The sequence below is a fragment of the Hibiscus syriacus genome, unplaced genomic scaffold (assembly GCF_006381635.1).
Source record: "Hibiscus syriacus cultivar Baekdansim isolate YM2019G1 unplaced genomic scaffold, ASM638163v2 tig00116959_pilon, whole genome shotgun sequence".
Taxonomy (NCBI): Eukaryota; Viridiplantae; Streptophyta; class Magnoliopsida; order Malvales; family Malvaceae; genus Hibiscus; species Hibiscus syriacus.
In genome coordinates this window covers 637951-657627 of record NW_024063485.1, presented here as the reverse complement: position 1 = coordinate 657627, position 19677 = coordinate 637951, and the positions used below count along the sequence as shown (strand labels likewise).

Genomic DNA, 19677 nt, shown 5'->3' with positions numbered 1-19677 from the left:
TAATAAAGTCACAAGATTCGATCCTTAGCGATAGTGGAAGAATGCATATCCTAGCATCACGATGGAGATCTAATCATCTCATGGTTCAAACTCCCATAAAATATCTCTGAACGATTGGGAGTGATCAAACTAAAACACCTATACAAAAAGAAATAAAGAAAACAATTACTTACAAATATATGTAAAAAGAATTGACTTATTCAAGAGAACAAAATATTAAAAAGAATGAGAATTTTTTTGTGTGATCGAATCGAAGCTAGGGCTTTGTTGCTGACAATAATGCTTCAAGCGTTGCCCATTGACTTCAAATGTGCTTTCATTCACCAAGTTTTTCAATAATACTGCACCATGAAGGAAAACTTCAAGAACTTCGAAAGCACTTGACCAACGAGAATGCAACTTCCTATTTTGATCATGCCATTTCTTTCTCTTGTCTTAATAGACACGTGAATTCTCATAGGCATTGTTTTGAATTTCCTCTAATTCATTAAGTTCTGGCTTCCACCGTTCACCCGCAATATCAAGACCAAAATTCAGCCTATTTAATGCCCACATAGCTTTATGCTCCAACTCCACCGGTAAGTGAAATGCCTCTTTATGATGCATCCGTTGAAAGCTCCGCTCCGGGTTTGAATAGGCTTCAAGCGGATTTTTTTTCCAAAAAAAACTGAAATGTGGTAGGGGAATCCATCTTTGATTTCGTGAACCAGTTTTTTGAGGCTTGTTCTCTACTGACTTAGGAGAATAGAACACATCTGGTGCTGACTTCAAGGGTTGAGAACCCAGAAAATATCTCTCAGTTCCGTCCAATAAGTCTATGTGCGGTGCCTTATAATATCATCACCAAGATGCTAGTAAATCGTTTTAAACCTCTATTACCAATAACGTTATCCTAGCACAAGACGTGATATTCTATGTGTATCAAATCCAGAAGAAGGCATGGTGGCGATCAAGCTAGACCTCGAAGAAATGCTTATTCAAACATGATTACCGGCAAAATTCATTAGATGGATAATGTTGTGTGTTACCTCGGTTTCTACCCAAGTTCTATGGAATGGTGATGCAACTAATAGTTTCCGTTCATCGCTAGGAATTCAACAAGGGGATCCCTTATCTCCTTTATATTCGTGCTTTGTATGGATCGACTATCTTAGACTATTAACCGAAGCAATGCGAGTGGGGCTTTGTGACAAATCAGATTGTTGAAACATGGTCCTCGCATATCCCACTTATTTTTTGCGGACGATCTAATTCTCTTTGCCAAGGCGTCCATGGACCAAGTACATGTTGTGAAGAGGATTATGGAGGAGTTTTGTCTTTGTTCAGGACACCGGGTGAGTAATTCGAAAACACAATTATTCTTTTCAAAGAATTGTAATTCAGGAAGAAGAGATAATCTAACCCATAGCCTTGGTTTCGAAGTAGTTAATAATCTTGGCAAATACTTGGGGGTCCCTCTTCCATATACGAGATTCATGAAGGGAACGTACTGTTAATTGAAAAAGTGGAGCACAAACTTTCTGGATGGGCGGCGAAAACACTCTCTTTAGCTGGGCGTATTACTCTTACAAAGTCAGTGTTGCAAGCAATTCCAAGCTACACCATGCAATCTACTTGGCTTCCGAAAGGTATTTGTGAGGAATTGGAAAAATTGATCCGAATATTTGCATGGAAGAGAAACCCCCCACTCGTCAAATGGGAGATGGTTAAAACACCCCCAAGAGGTGGGCTCAATTTTAAGGACTTTGGTCGACAAAACCAAGCCTTCCTTATCAAAATAGGAATGCAATTAGTGGAAGAAGACGATAAGCTATGGGTAAGGGTGATGAAGATCAAATACGGATGGGAAGGTATTGTACCGATGCAACTCAAATGACCAAGGTGTTCGCGACTTTGGAGCGGTTTAATATGTGTTTGGGATACGATACGACAGAGTATTAGGTGGAATATCCAAAATGGCGTAGGAACTAACTTTAGGTATGATAATTGGCTAGATACCTCTGAACCTCTAGCCGCATACTGTTTGTTAGGTGCCAACCCCCAGCCAATGCCTTTTATTTCAATGGTCAAGGGTACAGGGGGTTGAGATTGGGATAGGATTTTGAGCTGTGTTCCGAGTGAAGTATGTAAGAGGATCGCTGCGGTGCACCCACATTCCTCGAAATATGGAGATGATAGACTTAGATGGCATTTAGAAACATCGAAAGTATTTACAACTAAATCAGCGTATGCGAATCTCTCTAATGAGTGGAGTACTAATAGCTCAGAGCAATGGAGGTTAGTTTGGAAGTTACGAATGCCCCGAAGAATTAAAACCTTCCTTTGGTTGTCGTTGCATGGTAAGTTATTAACGAATGAAAAGAGAGAACGAAGGCACCATGTTGCGAGTGGTTGCAGACCGTTGTCTCATCTCGAAGTTGAAGATAATCTCCATGTTTTTCGTAGATGTACGGAGGCGGTGAAAGTTTGGCCACGGCTGATCAAAGCTGAGAAGCTCCACAATTTCATTACCATGAACCATGAGGTACGGTTAACTACAAATCTGAAAAGTCAAGGAGACTTTGCGATAAATGGAACGATGGGAAAAACTCTTTGTAGTGTTGTGTTGGAAGATTTGGAAACACCGCTGTAGGCTGCTGACTGGAAACATAATGATTTTGAAGATGTATTGGCTTCAAGTTTTCGACTATGTGATGAAATAGTGGCAGCAGAGAACACAAACATTTGCGAGAGAACCTGGCGGTGGGAGTTTGTGGTTGGAGAAGACCTCTCGGGGATTAGGTCAAAGAAAATACCGATGAGGCTATGACATGATCTGAAGGCATGGCTACTGTCGGGGGAGTCATCAGGGATGCTCGAGGGAAGTGGTTGTTTGGTTTTTATAGTCAGGTTGGCATCTGCTCGGTATTAAATGCCGAGCTTTGGGCAATCTATGATGTTTTGCTACACGCTTGGAATCTAGGAGTTAAGAAGATAATGGTGGATGTTAAAGTCAAGGATGCACGCGAATATGCATAATTTCAATGGGTTGGCACCCGGGCTGGCAATTGTTATTAAAATAAAATAGGATTAATTACAAGATTAGTCCCTAAGCTTCAACTATAAATACCCTAACTCATTTAGCTTCAAAATCATCCCAAAACATTTCTTTCTTCCTATACTAGAGGCTTTCTGTGAGTAGTAAGTGTTTTGTAAACACCTATAAATTTTCTCTCTTAGTAAAAGATCTGCAGCAGCCCGGAGACGTAAACACAATTGGCTGAACTCCGTTATCAATTTTCGGGTATTATTTTTCCACTTTTATTTCGCATTCTCACTAATCTGGTTATAAGGAAATTACTTGTACTCGGTTTATTTCCTAACAACTGGTATCAGAGCTTTTGGTTGTGACATCTGTCAATTTTTTGCGAGGTTACTATTTGGGTTACTATTCATGTGAATATGAATTTCGTGAATAGTAAAATTCGGTCGGCGATACGTTTTGTCGACGGAGGTGTTCTAATACACGGTTCACAGAACTTGTCAGAAACGATCCAAACGAAGCCAGATTCGAGTAGGAGCGATTGGCTGCAGACGAAGGGAAGTGAAAATTGAAAAGTTCGATGGTGCGGACTTTGGATTTTGGAAGATGCAAATTGAAGATTTTCTATACCAAAAATCTATATCAACCCCTCTCAGGAAAACCAACCAGAGGGATGAAGAATGAAGACTGGGCTCTTCTCGACAGACAAGCCATCGGAGTTATCCGACTGACGTTATCCCGCAATGTTGCTTTCAATATAGCAAAGGAAAAGACCACGGCGGGTCTTATGGCGCTCTCTCTAGTATGTATGAGAAGCCATCAGCCTCAACAAATTCACTTGATGAGGCGATTATTCAATTTGTGGATGGAGGAAGGGCATCAATGGCTCAACACCTAAATGACTCAACACTATCACACCCAGTTGAGTTCCGTGGAAATTGAATTCGATGATGAAGTTCGAGCTTTAATTCTCTTATCATCTCTACCAGACAGTTGGAATGTTACTGTTCAGCATCAACAGCTCGGGAAACAGCAATTAAAATTCGACGATGTTCAAGATCTGGTATTGAGTGAAGAATTCGACGAAGAGAATCGGGTGAAGCATCAACCCCTCAGCCTTGCACACGGAGTCTAGAGGGAGAACTTCATAAAGAAATTCAAATCGTGGAGATCAAATCCAGAAGGGAAAATCAATAACGAGAAAGAAGATTTTACCTGTTTATAACTACGGCAAGGGTCACTTTAAAAGATATTGCCGAGCACTGAAGAAAAATACCGGCGCACAGGATTCTGCCAAAGTGACAGAGGAGACAGGTGATGCCATGATTCTAAGCTCAACAGTCCGATTGAATCCTAGATCTTGGATTCAGGGGCATCTTTCCACTCCACCCCATGGTGAAAAATCATGGAAACTATGTCTGTGGTGATTTTGGGAAGGTTCATCTAGCCGATGATGAAACCTTGAAGATCGTCGAAAAAGAGACATCCGATTAAAGTTGCCAAAACCAGACCACCTGGACGCTGAAAGGAGTGAGACATATTCCTGGCCTCAAAAGAAATTTGATTTCTGTAGGACAGCTTGATTGAAGGATTAGCACAACCTTTTCAGGCTGTGAATGGAAGATTACTAAAGGAGCACTCGTCATTGGCTCGTGGTAAAAACTGGTACTCTCTATATAACCTCAAATTTAGAGAATATCATTGCAGTAGCAGATGCTGATGGAAAATCAACATATGGCACCAAAGGCTTGGCCATATGAGCGAGAAAGGGATGAAGACACTTTTTTCAAAGGGGAAGTTGCCGTATCTAAAGAATGTAGTGTCGGACTATGCGAGGATTGCATCTTTGGCAAACAAAAGAAAGTCAGCTTTGCAAAGATTGGTAAGACACCCAGGCTGAAAAGTTAGAGTTGGTTCATACTGATGTATGGGGACCATCTCCAGTTCCATCTCTTGCAGGTTCACTATATTATGTCACCTTCATCGATGATTCTACAAAAGGTGTGGGTTTATTTTCTGAAGAAGAAATCAGAAGTCTTTGATACCTTCAAAATGGAAGGCCATGGTGGAAAATGAGACTGGTCTGAAAGTCAAGCGGTTGAGGTCTGACAATGGAGGAGGGTACAGAAATAGGAGATTCAAAGACTTCTGTGCAAACAATGGGATCAGATGGAGACAACAGTTCCCATGACACCGCAGCAAATGGCGTAGCAGAGCATGAACAGAACTCTGAATGAACGTGCCAGCATGAGGAACATGTCGGATTGCCCAAATATCTATGGGCTGAAGCTATCAACACTGTTGCTTACCTGATCAACCGTGGGCCCTCAGTTCCTTTGGATGGCAGAATACCAGAGGAAGTTTGGAGCAAGAAAGAAATAAACCTTCACACTTAAGAGTGTTTGGTTGTATTTCTTATGTACACATAGACTCTGCTGAAGAAGTAAACTTGATGCTAGTCGAACAAATGTGCCTTTGTGGTTACGGCGGTGATGAGTTCGGTTACCGGTTTTGGACTATATGCAATCGGAAGACATCAGAGCAGATATTCATTTTCAATGAGAATGTGATGTACAAAGACATGTCAATTGTAGAATCAAGCAGCTCCAATACCAAAGCTGAACAAAGGAATTGCTGAGTTCGAGGAGATTTCTGGAAATGATGTTCAGAATAGTCCTGAAAGCATTCAAGAAGAACCGGCACACTGGAACTAAGACACTCCTCCAGAATTCCTAAACCAACCAACGGTATTCTCTTTCTTTGCACTACTTGTTGCTGACTGACAATGTGAACCAGAGTGCTATGATGAAGCAATGCAAGTGGAGGATTCAGTCAAGTGGGAGTCTTCCATGAAAGATGAGATGGACTCGCTTATGTCAAATCAGACGTGGGAATTAGCTGAATTACCACCAGACAAGAAAGCGCTTCACAACAAGTGGATTTACAGGATCAAAGAAGAATACGATGAGAGCAAACGTTACAAAGCAAGATTGGTTGTCAAGGTTTTAGCAAAAGAAGGTATTGACTACATGAAATTTCTCTCCAGTCGGGAAACTGTCTACTATCAGACTTGTGTTGAAAATTGTAGCTGCAGAAAATCTACATCTTGAGCAGTTAGATGTAAGACAGCTTTCCTTCATGGTGATTTGGAGGAAGAAATCTATATGAGGCAGTCAGAAGGCTTCATAGTGGCAGGCAAAAAAACCTGTATGCAGTTGAAGAAAGCTGTATGGTCTAAAACAAGCTCCTAGACAGTGGTACAAAAAGTTCGATAGTTTCATGGGTAGCAGTGGTTTTACCAGATGCCAAGCAGATCATTGTTTCTACATCAAGAGGTTCGATAATAGCTTCATTATTTTATTGTTGTACGTTGATGACATGCTCGTTGCAGGCTCAAACATGCAAGAGATCTAAACTTGAAGCAAAAATTATCGAAGCAATTTGCAATGAAAGATATGGGCGCTGCAAAAGCAGATTCTTGGGATGAGGATCAAGAGAGACACAAAGTCGGATTTTGATGTTATCACAAGCTGAGTACATCAACAAAGTACTCTCCAGGTTCAACATGCAAGATGCTAAACCAGTAAGTACACTTTTAGGTGTTCATTTCAGACTCTCCAAAGACCAATCACCAAAGACGGAGGAAGAACATGCACACATGGTGAAGGTACCGTATGCCTCAGCAATTAGAAGTCTGATGTATGTCATGGTTTGTACCACCAGATATTGCTCATGCAGTGGGAGCTGTTAGCAGGTACATGAATAATCCGGCAAGGTACACTGGGAAGCAGTCAAATGGATCCTCAGATATCTACGGGGTACCACAACAAACACTTTGTTTCAAAGGTGGAGATACGACACTGACAGGCTATATGCTGACTTAGCCGGAAATGTCGACATCAGAAGAAGCACTACAGGGTATGTCTATACTCTAGGAGGAACTGCAGTGAGTTGGGTTTCTCAACTACAGAAGATAATTGCTCTCTCCACAACTGAAGCAGAATATGTCGCTGTTACGGAAGCCAGTAAGGAGATGGTTTGGCTCCAAAGTTTCTTGGAAGAGTTAGGCAAGAAACAAGAAAACAATATCTTGTATTGCGACAGTCAAAGTGCTATCCATCTAGCGAAGAATCCGTCTTTTCATTCCAGGACAAAGCATATACAATTGAGATATCATTTTATACGGTCTCTTCTGGAAGATGGGATTTTGAAACTTGAAAAGATTAGTGGAGCTCAAAATCTAGCAGACATGTTAACAAAGACGGTGACTATAGACAAACTGAAGTTGTGTTCAGCTTCAGTTGGCATGCTAGAGTAATAAGACTAGAAAAGCTGCTGCATTGATCGAGGAGTGAAGACAGATTAAAATCAGTCTTCAAGTGGGAGATTGTTAAAGTCAAGGATGCACGCACCAAATATGCATAATTTCAATGGGTTGGCACCGAATGTGCATAATTTCAATGGACTGGCAATTGTTTATTAAAATAGAAATAGGGTTAATTACAAGATTAGTCCCTAAGCTTCAACTATAAATACCCTAGCTCATTTAGCTTCAAAATCATCCCAAAACATTTATTTCTTCCTATACTAGAGAGCTTTCTTGTGAGTAGTAAGTGTTTTGTAAACAATTGGCTGAACTCCGTATCAATTTTCGGGTATTATTTTTCCACTTTATTTCGCATTCTCACTAATCTGGTTATAAGGAAATTACTTGTACTCGGTTTATTTCCTAACAGTGGAGACCGACTGTAAGGCTTCTGTTGAGTTGATCAACAAGGCGGGCGATTCCGGGGGGCATACGATGCTGGTTACACTGATTAGTTCTCTCATTAATAAGGCTTGGTAAGTAAGAGTTGATCATATATATCGTGAAGCAAAAAAAGTGGCGGATCAGCTGACAGCAATGGCGAGGAATTGTACCACTGCTGTGATACTACATGGCGAGGCATCGAGGGAAGTGGAAGACCCGCTGGCTTTCGATAGGGCTCAATCCGAGTGATTTGAGTAGTCTTTCTGTATTACAAAAAATATAGATATGACCATATCTGACCACATCGATAAAACGATCCACAAAAAGAGATTAAGCTACTAAAAGATCACCAACAAAAGCAAATAAGAGTCAAGCAACGTGAAAAAACCATCCACAAACCAAATAGTGTATCCAAATCTAATCCGACGGTCCAAAGTAGGAAAGATCAGCATGATAACAAACCAGTACAAAGGTTGATCCGTCTATGAAGAGGTAGAGATAGCTTTAAGGTTTTTGGAAGATAAGACTGCTAGGGTTGAATAATCAATCAATTATACCTTAAAATCAACTCTAAAATCCTAATTAAGAATTTCCATTCAGAACTTCATAATCCAAGCTAACTCATAACTTCACTCACCACCTAGCATCATAATGCCACGTACAAACTTGTTCATAGTTCAAGTTGACGATCTTTAGTTAAGTTTGCAAACCAAAATTAAAATAAACTTCAATCCATTAGGTAAATCGATTTTACCTGAACAATGAATAGCGCTAAGAAAAAAATGGAAAATATATATTCATTTCGTTGAAGGATTAATCTTTGAGAAATGGAAAGAACAAAACCACGTTTCACAAATCCCAAGTTTCGTGTCGGAGATATCTTAACGGAAGATGCCTTTTTCCAACCAATTCCAGCATTTAAGCAACTTCAATTGTTTGGTTACTTACCAATTTCGTTTTTCTAAAATAATAATTATTATTATTAAATTGTTTTAAAAAATTAGTAATAATTGATTCTTAAATGTTCCAGCCATGTGCACATGGCGTTGCTGTCTTCCTTATCACTTCGTTCATGGATCTTGTTCATTTGTCTCCTCGACTAATTACAATAAAACATTATATAATTCATCCAAAATAAAATAATGCGTATTGCAAGAATCTTTTCATATAATATTACATTAAAGAAAAGAAATCACATGCAAAAAATATTACAAAATAAGGAGTGGATTAAAAAAAGAAAGCTCATGACAACTAACTTAAAACATTAATAATAGTTTTAGGTTATTAATTATTACACAAGCCATGCATGGACAGAAGAAATTAAAACAGTCTTATAGACATTTTGATTTCTCGTCTCTTAATAGTTTCTTCTTCTTTTTTCATGCCGATGATGAACACATTCAAACTCCCTGCTCCATCCTTCTCTAACCGGTTTGATGTTGTGTTTTACTTGGTTCTCGGTTGATATTGTTGTGTCATAAAACTACCATCATCAACTTCTGTTCTTGCACTTCTCCACTGCTCTTGGTGCTGCAGTTCCAATGAAAAATTAATCTATCATACGATATCAAATTTTGCATTATCAATTCATGATTCAAAATATTATATAAAAATAAGCGTAAATTACAAAAAATGATCCATGACTATAGGATGGTGCATTGTTGAGTCTCCTTACTTTTACAAGTTAGGAATGATCCCCTGACTATAGGGTTTTACTTTATTGAATCATCCGACTATTAAAAGTTACAAAATTATCACCTAACTATTCTTATGTTTCAAACCCGTCCTTTTTTGTTAAATTGACGACGACATGAGTTTTACATTAATATGTTGATTGTGATATGATAAAATTTGACCTCAAAATCTCAAACGACTATCATATCTCAGTCAACATGTTAACTTCCATCTCATATTGTCATTAATTTTTTAACGAAAAATGATGAGTTTGGAATATATGAATAGCCGAGTGACCATTTTGTAACTTTTAGTAGTCAAGGGACTCAACAAAGCACATTATATATAGTCAGAGGATAATTTTATGACTTTTAATAGTCAGAGGACTTGATAAATCAATATCATATAATCAACTACTTTACCCTAAAATTAAACAACTAACCAAGTTAAATTGCCTCAGATCCTTTCATGATTCGTAAACGTTTGCATGAATCGACAAACATCCTATATGGTAACATAAAACGAGTTAATTCAGATCATGAAATTAACTAGAAAAAGAGTTATTTATTGAAGTTGAAAAATTAACTTACTCCCATGGGACATCACCAACAAGCATCCAATCTCCATCTTTATCTTCATAAGTAGGAACATATTCAGAACCATTTAAAAGATCTATTAATTTACTTTCGTTCATGAAATCTTTCTTTCCTTGCGAGCCACCACAGTTACCAATGGTGAAGGAGCTGAACATTTTGCCCAAGGCATCAGATAGTTCTTGGTAACTCTTGTATAATTTCAAGTCTACCTTGCGTAGATATGGTGCACCATCCATACAGACCTTAATGAACGCGGCCGGTGGTGCCGCGTTGGCGGTCATGGTGCCGCTGCTTCCGCTCCCGGCTTTCTCGTCCTGGTCGGCGTTGTTCTTCTGAACCGTCAGGATGTTTTTCCGGAAGGACCGGACCGGTGGCCATCCGACCACTTGTGTCCTGAAATCAAATATTCAAATTTACCATAACATCATTACTGACATTTACCTTAAGTTTGATAGGTTAGCTAAACTTTTGAATTATTGTTTGGTTGCCGGGAAAAAGTAAGAAAGTTTCCACATGTTTTGTTTTGTTTTTTTCCTATTTTCCCCGGCAAACTATTAAAGCCACCAAACATCCCACTTAAAACTGTTTACGCCTCTTTACAAGGCCAACATTCAATCAACACTAATCTTCTTTATCGTTCAAACTAGCATTCAGCAACTAATAACAGTACCAAAAAGAATTTTCACCGACGAAAACTTTTTGTCGCCAAGAAACTGAATTATTTCATTGAAAAATATGCTCATGCTTCTTCATGCTCACTTTACTTTATTTTTTCTCTACAAAATCGTAGTTGAAGTTAACTCGGTAATAAAATGTAATATTAATTTTCTTTTTGAGTTTATGCAATTCCACCCGTAAAATATATGTAGTGACGGAGCTATGTAGGCCCCGGGGCCACTGCCTCGAATTGTTTTACCATTAAAAATTAGGTATAACCATCGATTTAGACTTTTTAAATTTTGATTTATTTTGATTTTATCCTCTCTTTTTTTCTATTGTTAATTATATTTTACCCCTAAATTAAAATCCTGACTCCGTTCCAGCGTGTATGTATTGTTGGATCACTAAAAAACAAGATTAACTAACAAAGAACATATTGTATCATCAAAAGCTAGAGGAAATATATAATAATGGTAGATTACTTTACAGGCGGTTTTGCAGTGTTCTTCTTCTCCATCTTCTCAGCTTCATCCACCGATTCTTCCTTTGTTGTTGTTGAAAGGTTAAGCTTCAAATCAACCATGTCCGAGTACCCTCTTTTCCCATTATTTTTGGCCGTCTCGTTGTCGTTTTCAACGCCTCCGGGCAACCCTAAACGTAACTCGGTGTCTTCGAAATTAATCGTGCTATACTCGTCACGATTCGAACCCATAACGCTGCTCATTATGTTAACTATACGTGGAAAACTCGAAATCGATCCCAATTTAATCTTCTCTCTCTCTCTACTTGCCTTGTGCTTTCTTCTGTGTTTTCTTTTTCTCTCTTTGTTTCTCTCGATATGTTTTGGTGAGTGAATAAAATGCAAAGTGTTGAGAAGGCCAAAATTTGGTTTATGTCAAAATGATAATATATGGTTTCGGAATGTTATGTTCGTGGGACATGGACGGTGGAGATTGTGCCAAGTGGAAGTTAGTGTTGCTTCAACCGTCCAAGTTGTGTCGGGAAGGTGACGTCACGGGTGATGTTATATAAGACCCATGATTTAAAATCACGGGCTTCATAAAACATTTTTCATTAGTTTTATATTATTTAATATTAGGTTCCATTGTATATTATTGTATTATAAGTAATATATTCTACTAAGTATATCCGATTAATCAAATTATTTATCTTCTTTTATTTATATTTCTTTAATTTATAAGTTTTAAACTCGTTAACCATAGTCATTTTCTTTGTTTTAGAGTCTTGTATTATTTTTTAAATAAAATTAAGATTAAACTTAGAATTTATAAAAAAGTAAATTAAAATAAAATAAAAACTATCAACATTTTATCCATAGTAAATTAAAATAAAAAGTAAGTTTTTATTTAATATATTATGTGATCAAACTATCAACATTTTACGCCATCAAAATTTAACAAAGCGATAACTTTTATGATTAACATTTAAAAACTTAACAAAACGATAACGTTAGTGATTAAAATTTTTAAAAAAAATTATTTTTGTAAACAAAAATATACAAATATTAAAGATACGTGTTCATCTCAATAATGCCACCTCTCTTTCTCTCCATTTATCTTCACCATCGACCATAAAAACAATCAAAATAAAAATATTATTTATCTAAAGACTTCAAAAGCTTTTAAGTAATTTTATTTTTTTTAGTTTGCAATAAAGGGTTTGGTCACACCATTTACCAAACTATAGTGTCCTTTTCTTACATTAAATATATTGCATGTGGGAAATTGCACTTTTGACTTCTCCGATACAAAATACAATGCGATAGAAACTACTAGATTAAGCTATGAAAAGGGCTTATAAAAAATATAATTATAGTCATATAAAGTTTAATTCAGTAAAAAAATTAACTTTTGTTATTATTGAATTGAAATGACTTTTTTTCATTCTTAATTATTATATTGCATAATCTTTAAAAAGTAATATCTAATATTTTAACTATTTTTTTTATTTGAGAAAGTTTTAGTTAGGGTGACTCCACAATATAGGGTCAGGGCATATCTAATACTCAATTGAGATTTATATAGTAATTTATAGATTACCCAGCAAAAGGGACAACGGTAAGATTCGAACTTAACCTTACAAACTCAAAATCTGTAATCTCAACTACTTATGCCAACACACGTTGACTAATATTTTAACCATAAATCTTCTAGTTTTATAAATAAAATTGAAAATCAGTCACAGGTCTCATGTACTTATTTATTATTACATGTTATAATTATGTATCACTATTTCAATCTTACTTATAAAGCTTAAAAACTTGAATAAGAATATTTATTTTATCAATGTACCTAAAATAATTTCCTTCAAAATTTATCAAGTAATTTTAATAATTAAAAATATTATTCTTTTTTGAAAATTTAAATTCGAATAATGTATATATATATTATTGGTAATTTAAAAAAATTATAAACACATATTACTCAACTAATCTCAAGCTATTAAAAGAAAGTCCTTTTAGGCTAATCATGTGGGACCATGAATAATTACAAGGCTCCAAAACAAGAGAAGAAAAGAGAGATTTAACCGAACAAAAGGGGCCCATTGCCAGCCAAGATACACTCAAAAAGTCTCCTTGTGTGGCATGTCTGGCCCACAAAGCCCACTGTCACAATCTCTTCTGCTCCACACGTGTGCACCCTTAACTTAGAATGGAACCACATAACCAAATCAATGTTAACATCTATCGGAGACAGTACATGTGTGACCATTTTATAGGTATAATGTTAAAATTAGTCCCAATATTCACAAAAAATTAGCATTTCAGCTCTTACTCTTTTTCAAATTAATTTGACCTCCAAAATTTTATTTTAGAGTAAAAGAGCTATATGTTTGATTAAAAATCACTTTGGTCCTTGTTCTTTTTTTTTATCATTTTGACCCTTAATATTTAATTTTACGATAAAAATGCCCCTATTTTATTGTTTTAATCGTTTATTAATTAATAATCTTATCCACAAATTTGTCTTTTTTCCGTAAAATAAAAGTTGAGGGTCAAAATATTAAAAAAATAAAACAAAATCAAAACAACTATTTAGTTAAACACTATAGATATTTTTTGACATTATACCTTGATAATATTAAGTCTTTCTAAATTTTTCCTTTTATAAAAAAAGATCAATTTCTTTTTTTCACTAAATTTCTTATTTTTCGACATTTTTTTATGTAGACTCTTTTTTAAAAAAAATTCTTAATCAATAATATTTAATGCATTCATCATAAATTAGAATATTTAAAAATTTTCGAAGAAATTATGGTGTCGACAATTAGGTGTAGGTGGTGAGATGCTGACTATATTTCTAACAAAGACATCCTCATGTAGCCATGATGGGAACAAAAAAAATAGAAAAGTCAATATTACTAGCACTAACATACAAGGGTTTAAAAGAAATTTTGCTTCCAAAAATAATGAAGACGATAGACACTTTTTGACTTTATAACTTAAATATATGATAGAATCAAATGTTAGGGATGTAAATGAATAGGGTGTTGGAAAAAATTTGATAATTTTTGAGTTTTGAATGATAAATTGATTCAAACGTTGTTGAGGAAAATGTAGAATAAATTATTGGTTTGTAAATGTGCAGACGTGCACGATGTGGGTAACGTGAATGTCCGAACCGGTCTAGCTCTTTGTGAGCTTGCGGATATAACCCACATGTGAGATATTTTCCTCAAATAGAGAATATCTTTTCAAAATATTTTTTGGAATTAAAAGAAAAATTTATTAAAAATATATTCCTTTAATCAAAACAGTAATTTTGGAAATTGTTTATTTGTTTAATTCTCATTAATGCTTCATTAAGTCAAAAGTTTTCAAATGTGAACTCCCTATAAATACCGTGTTAACCTACTAGGTTAAACACAATTGAAAACAACTCAAAAACTATTTAAAAAAGTTTTCTCCCTTATTTTGTTTTTGTGATAGACGAAGACAATAAATAGTTTGTGATCTCTACAGTTGTGCTACTGTGCGTTGATCATCTCTTTGGTGTATCCTATGAGACAGACGACCAAAGATCCCAAGCCTCGAGGAGTGGCCAGGAAATTTGTCTTAAGGAAACTACGTAGTTGCAGGCCTCAACTCGGTTCCAATCATTGATTCTATACTCCTTCTGATTATTAAATGGAATATTTTTCTATGTTATTAATCATTTTGTTTTATTCTTGTTTCATGTATACGTATTTTGCGATGAGATCCTACCGAGATGTTGTTCGTATTTTTCCGCAATTTGTTGAATCACCAAGGGAAAATTTTAGGAATATGTTTCTTGTTTATATTTGGTTTTGTCGCTACATACCAATTATTATTTGGTATTACATGCGTTCAAGGTGGCATGACACCATGGTACAAATTAATGTAATTTATTCATTTTGTTTTAATTATTATTTCGTTGTATCGCCTAAAATTGTTATACATCTAACAATCTTAAGACAAATTATATTTTCTACCTTTTTGAAAATAAATTCGAGACGATTCGAAAATATTGGAAAATTTGAGATAAGCAAATAAATTCGTGTTTGGGATTTATCCTGCCGTTTTAATGGGTTTGCTTAATTTCAAAGTGGACAAATCTATGTAATAGAAATTGTCGTTAAAGTAATGATATTACTATGCTTGAAACGTTGTTTCTTTTCGATAATAAAAATCGAAAATAAGCGAGATTGATTTGAATCTACGTAATAGTACATGAACCTTTTTTTGTAAATTGTTTTACAAAATCACGTTGGAATCAACTTGTGTAAATACGCAAATGCATGGTGACTAGTGTATAGTAACTAGCACACTGTGATTTGTCTTTTTTTTTCAAATAAAAGAATAAATGTGATTCTTTGGTTATGGAAAAAAATTCATATGTGGTTATTGCCCATAAAAGTGAACGTGAGCATTAATCATGATATTATTGTTATGGTATTATTACCATATAACCTTTGGCATATTAATATGGAATATTAAATATGACATGAATAAATAATACATTTGATATTTATAATTATTATTAAATGTTATAATAATTGTCTGTGTTTTTGGAAACACTATAAATTTTATAATTGTACTAAAAAAATTCTTTTTCAGAAATTTTGTAGATACATACGAATTTTAAGTTTAATTCAAGGCTTTTGATTATTGGTTGTCAAAACTAAAATCAAATGATTAGTTCCCTTTTATTATTGTGTTGCAAAAAGTAAAATCAAAAGATTAGTTCATTGTGACCAATAGGTTGGTAAAATTAAAGGATCAATTCCTTTTGATTTTTGTTTGTTAAACAAAATTGAGTCGTTGTGATATATCTGTTTTGGGTTTTAGCGTTGCTAATCATGTCTGTTAACATAATACAAAGAAATAAATCACTGTATTTATTTCATCCTAGAATCTTGCTTTGATTCTAACTTTGTAAGAGAATTATATTGTTGAATTTATTTCCTTGAGGATCTTAAATGATTCTAATTAACTTTATAAGGAAAATAAATTGTTGAATTTATTTCCTTGAGATTCTTGAATGATAGGAAAATAAATTGTTGAATTTATTTCCTTGAGAATCTTAAATGATTTTAACTTTGTAAGAAAAATAAATTGTTGAATTTATTTTCTTGAGAATCTTAAATGATTCTATTTTGTTAAAGGAAATAAATTGTTAAATTTATTTTCTCATGAATCTTGAATAAAGAAATAAATTGTTGAATTTATTTTCTTATACGATTTTATCTTTTAAAAGGAAATAAATCATCGGATTTATTTTCCTATTTTGGAAAAGGAAACAAATCGTTGAATTTAGTTTCTTGTTTTGTAAAAGGAAATAAATCATAGAATTTATTTTCATATTTTAAAAAATGAAATAAAATCGTTGGATTTATTTTTCTATATTGTAAAAAGCAAATAAATTGAGCAAATCGTTTGATTTATTTTCTTGTTTTGTAAAAGGAAATAGATCGTTAGATTAATTTCCATATTTTATAAAAGGAAATAAATCATTGGATTTTTTTTTGAGAATCGTGTATGATCTTTTTTTGTGAAAGAAAATAAATCGCTAGATTTATTTTCTTGTTTTGTAAAAGAAAATAAATCAATGGATTAAATTTATTTTCTTAGGAATCAAGTATGATTCTATTTTGAAAGAAAGAAAGAAATCACTAAATTTATTTATTTAAAATCTCGATATGTTTGTAAAGTGAGATCTTGAAAGTAAATTTATTTTGGAAATTGAATTCTTGTCATAATAATGGATTTACCTGATCTACATTTACAAACAAGAAGGATTTATTACCTTTATTGGTAATAACAAAAAGTATTGTTATATATTTGCTGATGAGCAAAGGTGAAGTTATAGAGAAATCTATTCTCTATAAATTCACAGTTGAAAACCAACTTAATAAAATCATTAAGATGGAAAGAAATGATAATGGTGGTCAATAAATTGAACCATTAATTAGTCAATACTGTGCACAACATGATATTATTCATAAAGTGACACTATAATGGGGTAGAAAAGCGGAAAAATTAATGAACGCGATGCTACAAAGTTAAGGGTTGTCACAAAACATGCGGGGAAGTTGTTTTTCAGCTAGTTACCTTTTAAATAAGGTTCTCCGAAAAAATTGACAAGAAACTATATGAGTTATGGAAATGTAGAAAATATGGCTATAATCACATAAACAAATATGGGTGTCTTGTAAAGATAATGATCTTATTATCAAAGGAAACGAAATCCCAAACCGGTGGATTATATTGGCTATGTAGATTATAACAAGACATATCAACATCTTGTGCATGAATCAAAGAATTATGAGATTCACAAGAACATGATAACAAAATCAAAGAATATCTCATTCTTTGAAAATATATTGCCTTATATAACAAAGGATGATAATTGAAGACTATCAATAAAGACAAGTCGAGATGTTCAACAAAAGGTTGAAACAAAGATATTGTCATTATGACAAACTTATGAAAATCAAGTATGAGATAACTGAGATATCTCAGTTATGCTCAAGAGTATGGATTGTATTATCCCAAGATCATGCTTTCTTAGAATGATACTCTGACGCCAGTTGAATATCTAATGTTCAAGATATCAAAGGCACACGTGAACATGTTTCATATTAGGAAGAGGAGTCATGTCATAGAAATCCTCGAGAAAATAATTATAACAAAATACAAAATGGAATAAGCGTTTGTAGCTTTAGACAAGTCTAAAGAATAAGTTGAATCACTTTAGAATTTCTTAGAGGATATTCTTAAATGGCCAAAGTTTGTGCCCACAATATTCTTATATTGGTAAAACACATAACTTTATGTATAATGGTAAGTTGAGATATATACATCATCAACACAATACCATTAGAAAACTGATCTCAAATGGAGTTATCATTGTTCACTTTGTAAGATCAAATGATAACATCGCATATTCACTAACCGAAAGCGTTAATATTGAGATCCAGTTGAGAAACATCGAAAGGAATGAGATTAAAGCCCATGAAATGAAAGGCTTTATGTGAAGGAAAACCCTACCTTGTTGACTGGAGATACCAAGATCATAACCTAATTGCATAAATCGTGAGTGGTTACTTTGAGGGTATATTATCCTAATTCCATTCCTATGATGTAAACAGTGATCAAATTGGATAGGCTAAACAAAACTTTTAATGAACATCGTGTCCTATGAAGAGTCGAGAAACATAAGTCACCTATGTGACAGTGAAGTAGGGCTGCTTCAAAGAGACTATTGGGTATAGTTTTTTCAAACTCTTGCAGAACCAGGCGAAGTCCATGACTTTAAGGACATACCCATGAGAACCAAAATTCTTGTCAGAGGGGTAGTTGTGTGAAGTATATCAATATTTACAAAAAACGGTAGATAGTTCATGGACATCACATCTACTGGTTAGCTAGTAAAGTAAAAATATTGTCACAAGGGAAGGTTCAAAGGAGGATACCTACCTATCCTATGCAACTATCAATCATAGAGTCTATCACAACATCGAGTCAAAATGATTTTGATAAATGATCAATTTCATTCATGCGGGGGATTGTTGAATTTTTTTGTTGTTGATAATTTTGGATCTTTGAATGAGAAATTGATCCAAACATTTTTGAGGAAAATGTGGAAACAATTGTTGGTTAGTATATGTGCAGACGTGCACGATGTGTGTAACATGAATGTCCGAACTGGTCGAGCTCTTTGTGGTATTGTTAATAATTTAACCCAAATGTGAGATATTTTCCTCAAATAGAGAATATCTTTTCAAAATCTATTTTGGAATTAAAAGGATAAATTATTAAAAAGGTTACTTTAATCAAAACAATAATTTTGGAAATTGCTTAATTGTTTGATTCTCATTAATGCTTCATTAGGTCAAAAGTTTCCAATTGTTCACAACTAGGTTAAACACAATTGAAAACAACTCAAAGACTATTCAAAAAGTTTCTCCTCTATTTTTTTGGTGATAGATGAAGGCAATAAATAGTTCGTGATCTTAACAGTTGTGCTATTGTGCGCTGATCATCTCGTTGTTGTATCCTAGGAGACAGACGACCAAAGATCTCAAGCACCGAGGAGTGGCTAAAATTTTTCTTAGAAACTGCGTACTTGCAGGCCTCAACTCGGGTCTAATCGTTGATTCTATACTCCTTCTGATTATTAAATAGAATAATTTTTCTATGTTATTAATTGTTTTGTTTTATTCTTGTTTCAGTACACAAATTTTGTGACGATATCCTACCAAGGTGTTGTTCGACTTTTGCAGCAATTTGTTGAATCGCCATGGAAAGAATTTACGAATATGTTTCTTAGTTGTTTTTGATTTGTCGTTACATACCAATTATTGGTACTGCTTGCATTGAAGGTGGCATGACACCATGATACAAATTAATGTATTTTATTCATTTTTTAATTATTATTTAACTGTATCATCTTGTATTGTTATACATCTAACATAGGGCTCAAACAATTAAG

General features: G+C 34.4%; 1 protein-coding gene across 1 annotated transcript; it reads right to left on the bottom strand.

The window, feature by feature from the left end:
• Positions 1-8915: 8915 nt before the first annotated feature.
• Positions 8916-11573, bottom strand: LOC120189701 (auxin-responsive protein IAA16-like). The gene is made up of 4 exons (XM_039192916.1): positions 11185-11573; positions 10037-10435; positions 9889-9950; positions 8916-9302 (listed from the first exon to the last, which is right to left on the bottom strand). The coding sequence occupies exons 1-3, from the start codon at positions 11424-11426 to the stop codon at positions 9893-9895; spliced, it is 699 nt and encodes a 232-aa protein (XP_039048847.1). The 5' UTR covers positions 11427-11573; the 3' UTR covers positions 8916-9302; positions 9889-9892.
• Positions 11574-19677: the final 8104 nt, after the last annotated feature.